The sequence below is a fragment of the Coptis chinensis genome, chromosome 2 (genome assembly GCF_015680905.1).
Source record: "Coptis chinensis isolate HL-2020 chromosome 2, ASM1568090v1, whole genome shotgun sequence".
Lineage (NCBI taxonomy): Eukaryota > Viridiplantae > Streptophyta > Magnoliopsida > Ranunculales > Ranunculaceae > Coptis > Coptis chinensis.
This window is the reverse complement of record NC_141457.1, coordinates 24,553,656-24,558,742: the sequence shown is the minus strand read 5'-3', so window position 1 is coordinate 24,558,742 and position 5,087 is coordinate 24,553,656. Positions and strand designations below refer to the sequence as shown.

The 5,087-nt window shown below is 36.7% G+C and overlaps 1 protein-coding gene across 1 annotated transcript; it reads left to right on the top strand.

The window, feature by feature from the left end:
- The first annotated feature begins 460 nt into the window (after positions 1-460).
- Positions 461-1,036, top strand: LOC147515492 (uncharacterized). Its single transcript, XM_086592938.1, has one exon. The coding sequence runs from the start codon at positions 461-463 to the stop codon at positions 1,034-1,036; it is 576 nt and encodes a 191-aa protein (XP_086449064.1).
- The last annotated feature ends 4,051 nt before the right edge of the window (positions 1,037-5,087 follow it).

Genomic DNA, 5,087 nt, shown 5'->3' with positions numbered 1-5,087 from the left:
CCATTTAGGACGCATATTCCTAATACGTTCATTTTAGCACAAAAAGAATGGTTATTTATGCTGCTTGGGAAGATTCCAGCTTAGGAGCAAAGTTGCCGAAAAGTCAAATTCAAACATCAAAGTCAAAAGTCAAGTCAACTGTCAAAGTCAAATACTCAAGGACTCAAAGCTGAAAGCTGCAGACTCAGGGACCTAAAGCCAAAATCAAGACTTCAATTGTATGGGCTTAGGTCAAAAGCCCACAATATTGTTTCTAGAAGGAAGGGCATAATTGTAAATGGTGTCCTATATAAACCAAAGAGATGTAGAGAATTAGTTATCCAATGTTTTAGGATCAAAACTATTTGGTTTGTTAGAAGTTGAACCTATTCACTTCGAAGATCTTCCAATCAACTTTTGCCATATGAAGAAGTCTATAGTGTAGGGAATTAGAGTGTCAAGCTTGCTTTCTAAGGGCAGAATGTACAATGGTGTCTTAGCCCTCAGAATTCTTAATAGACTTCAAGTGAAGAGCAAAGGTACCCCACTACAAGGTATCAAAGAAGTACACTGGTATCCACCTTTGGGCTCGCTCATCAAATGCAACACTGATGGGTCAGTTATTGGCGTCCCAACTAGAGGGGGTGCTGGTGTAGTTTTCAGAAATAAGGACCTAGCAATCATGGGGGTTCTTGCAGTTGGGCTCGGTGAAGTTACCTTATTTCAGGCAGAGTGCACAACTATTGTCTACGCAGCGGAGAAAGCTAAAGACATGAACTGGAACAGAATATGGATAGAGGCGGACTCACAGGCTGTGGTCACGACATTCTCAGGGAATGACATACCATGGTCACTTAGAGCTCGTTGGAAGCATGCAACCAAGAACTTACAAGAACTAAAAGTATCACACATCTGGAGAGAGGGCAATTTCAGAGCTGACTCGGCAACCAAGAAGGGTTCTTCAATGTCTTTAGAATCCATTTCATGGAGTTTGAGTAGACATGATTTTGTAACTAGCATAGAAAGTCCTTTTAGAACTTACTATAGGTTTAAGTAATTTAGATTGTAAAGCGATGTACCTCATTCTATTTCCTTTCTAATAAAATTCCTTATTTGTGTGCAAAAAAAAAAAAAAATTGAACCCTAGAGCTAATCTTTGGTCATTAAGAGTAGATTAAATGTTTTTAAATTAAATTATTATTTACTTATTTTCCATTTTCATATTATTCAAGCTTTAATGTAAACCAAGTTCTTAATCATTTCAATACAAGTTTCCATAACATCTTTTTAATACTAGTTCATTACATCTTTTCATCCCTCTACAAGTCAACCAATAGTTAAGATTGAGAGTAATTCCAAATAACCATAAGAAAATAGGAGAGAAGAGTTACAAAGTTTAGTGTTTCATCCATCAAAACCATCCTCCAAACAAAGAATCTAATATGAACAACACAACCCTTCCCACCACTATTACATACTCTACAAATGGCGCCGCCGTCATGGATTCATATGGGAAAAGGAAGATGGAGAAAAATAACACTCATTGAAACTCTTCTTCTCAATCTTCATTTCAAATTTTTTAGTTTTTTTTTCTAAATTTCGCTACTGATGTTTCATTTTTGTATGGTTCCAGTATATTTCTGCACAAACGGAGACCAACAGTAGCACGAGACAAATCACTGGAACTTGCTGTAGAAAACAGAGCGCAAACGGAGAAAAAGAACCCCACGCCTCGCTTGTCACACGCATGCACGCACACGAAACGCACCCACGAACTGCTTCCCCGCGTCTGCGTATGACACGAACCCGCGAACCATTTCCCTGCGCCCCCAAATGACACGCGACCGCGCCTCATTTACCCGCGCCACACCTCGGTTTTGTCAGATGAAGATTCCGTTGGCTAGGAATCTTCATATGTAAGTCCACTTTAATTTACCATAGTCTTTTTAATTTAACTGTTACTAGATAAAAAGTAGATATATTTACAAAGTTTTTGAGTTTTCAAAAAACCAAAAATTCAATTAAAAATGCAATTTAAAAATTAAAAGTTTTTATTAATTAAAATAAATTAGTAATACATCAGCAAAGTTAAATATTAGAATTAGTTTATTAGTAGCATGTTTAAGTTTTAGTTTTCATTAATTGTAGTTTTTGTATGATTAGATTAAGATAATTTCATATAGTTAAGTCAAAACACAAAAAAAAATTAATTAGGATATATACAAAATAATTTAAGCTTTGGAAGTTTAGTCTTATAGTTTAAGTTTACTTACCAAGAGTTGGGGATTCAACCAACTTAGACCGGTTGGATGTGCGTGGCACGAAAGAGTAGTACCACGCGCACACATCGCAACCCAATTTGGGGGTTGAAGTTCCAATATTTGACAAACACTTTCCAAACTTTTACGTATTTTGTTTAATTAAGTGAATAATTAATTAAGTTAAACGTGTTTAATTTTCGTGTTTACCGCTTTCATAGTTTAAGTCCACGAAGGCCAATTTGTTTTAGGCCCACGAAGGCAACCAATTGTAACTAATAGGCTTTGCCAACATTTCAACCCGACTTGTTGGTTTTAGTTAGGTTAAATTTGTAACCGTAAGGAAAAGCTCGAATAGTGGGTTGACACGCAAAACACCAAACACATCGTTAACCCCACCACGTCGCCTTCACCCCAAGGGTTGTGTACGCACACCTTGGGCGGTAATTTCTAAGCCTCCTCACTACAAAGTGCAAGAGGATACTTATGTGTTAATAAGCATGCTTGGATGATTGTGTGATATACATTTCAGTCTCGCCTTTACATTAACGATAAGGCTAAACCCGAGCCCTAAAAGAACAAAAAGTGGGATTAAGACCCACTTTATAACTGACGTTGCGTGAAATGTTTGTTACATAAACCAAAATTAAAAAGGTAAAATCAAACAAGCAGAACCAATTTAGTCACGTTCATCAGGACAAACATCTAGCACAAACAAAGAGAGTAGTAAACTACCAGATTCCAGTGGACCAACCACCTTCCTCACTCCCCTCCCTCAGAAATACCGTGGGTGAGATTCTTGGTGGCACACCATCTGGTGAAGTATTGATCTTCTCCCTTCCCAAAACCCAGTTTCGTGCCCACTGTTAAATTCAAACAGGGCATAGTTTCTAATCTATAGACATTGCATGCAAACTTTTCAAAAACTTCAAAGTCACAAATGAATTTATGCAGATTGTGCATCATTCTTGTTTGAGCATCCATGTCTTATCAATATACATCGCAACCGTCATGGAATTATAATGCAAACCCAGAACCTTATTCTTGTTGTGGTAGTCTATATCATTAGGCGTCTCAATGCATATCATATACCGAGTTCGAGCCTCCTATGGGAAATCCTTACAATTTCGAACCTCAATTTTCAAATTTCCATAGTACCCAATACACCACAGAGTTTTCTAATCATGCAAATAATTCATGGAATCTCACCACAGATAGTCAACCACCATTCATGTATCCATATGGTCAGTCAGAGTGCGGTTTCATCCAAAGCCCATTACCATTCACATCACAATCCATTTCAAATTCATATTACACTCCACCATCTATCAGAGACCAACTTTACCAAGCAATGGTTGAGCAAACAATTCAAATACAACAAATCTCAAAGACCTTCTATTCTCTCCAATCTATTACCACCTTTGAGACTAATATTCTTTCCACCAGTTCAAAAATCAACCAACAAGAAGAACAAGGTGTTGCTATAACAAAACCAATTGCTAAAGCCCATCCTGATATTTATGACCAATTAAAACCACATCACCACCCACTTGACTATCGTGTGAATTCCATATTCTCTTATGATGATTATATGCATGAGAACACTTCAACTAAAGAAACTCTAGAACCTGTGTTGGAGAGTAACTCGACAAACTTGGATGATGGCATTGAGAAAATTTATGAAGTTCTAGATAAAGAGGGCAAGGAAAATGAAGTGTCTGGAGAAGAGGATATAAATTATATAGTGGAAAGTAGATCTAATTTTAGTTTGGCCATTAAAGAGTTATCGATGGAACAAATTTGTGACATCCTTAATATTGCCGATATGAACCACAAATTTGTGGAAACGCCAAAGCTAGATAAAGATTTCTATAAGTCCTCAATATTATATGAAGAACCATCACCCGACAATCATTATTCCCTGGAGTTAACTTTTCTCGAAAGCCAACCTCCATTCATCATAAATCTACCAATTTCTGAGGATTGCACCACTAAACCTTTTCAAAGAAACCTCAAGTTTGCAATTAAGCCAATTGCCTTCGAAATCCTTCATAATTTTGTAAACCTTCCCAGTAAAGAGACCTTGCCCAACATACAAACTCCCGAGACTATCATTCCAGCTAAAAAGAGCCCCGCATTGATTGAAGTGCCAGAAAAAGAGGAAATAGAATCTAAAGTGGAATATGAGTTCTTGAGAGCATATGATGACCACTTTATTCAAGTGATTGAAAAACCCAGTTTTCCATATGTCGTATCATCTAAGCCTTATCATGAACAACTACTACCACACTCACACTCTCTTGGACAATTCAAACATGATGGGTTATTGCATAAATTCCATGATGGTGTACATTTTATCATTCTGTATTTTACACTCCAAATGCATCATTTCATTCTGTTTGGGGGTAAATGCTTTCATATGTTTTTCTATAAAGATCCCCAATTGTTTAGACTATTAGTATATAGTTAACAACATATCATCCATCTCATATGCATAGTCTTGGAGAATCTGACTTAAAACAACCCGACATATAGTCTTGAATATCTTACTATAAAAGATTCATGTTATGTTTTTTGGATGCAATCCATGGGAGTGCATCATGTAGGTAACTAGACCACTCCACTTGGAGTGTGTGGTTGTAAGTGCCAAAGCCTTGAGTCCATAGTATATCTTGCGCATTCCTTGTTAGCACTTTTACTCGTGGTTTGAGTGTACCCCTATGGAGCAAGTGTACAATTTTCTTTTTCTTTATTTTACACTCTTTTTAGAATAACTTTTCTATTCCTGTCATTTACAATTCCTATCTTTATTTTCATTTCCCTGTTTTCTGTTTTTACAAAAGCATTTTT

Coding starts and splice junctions, on each gene's coding strand:
- LOC147515492 (XM_086592938.1), top strand. CDS start 461: ATGTACAATGGTGTCTTAGCCCTCAGAATTCTTAATAGACTTCAAGTG.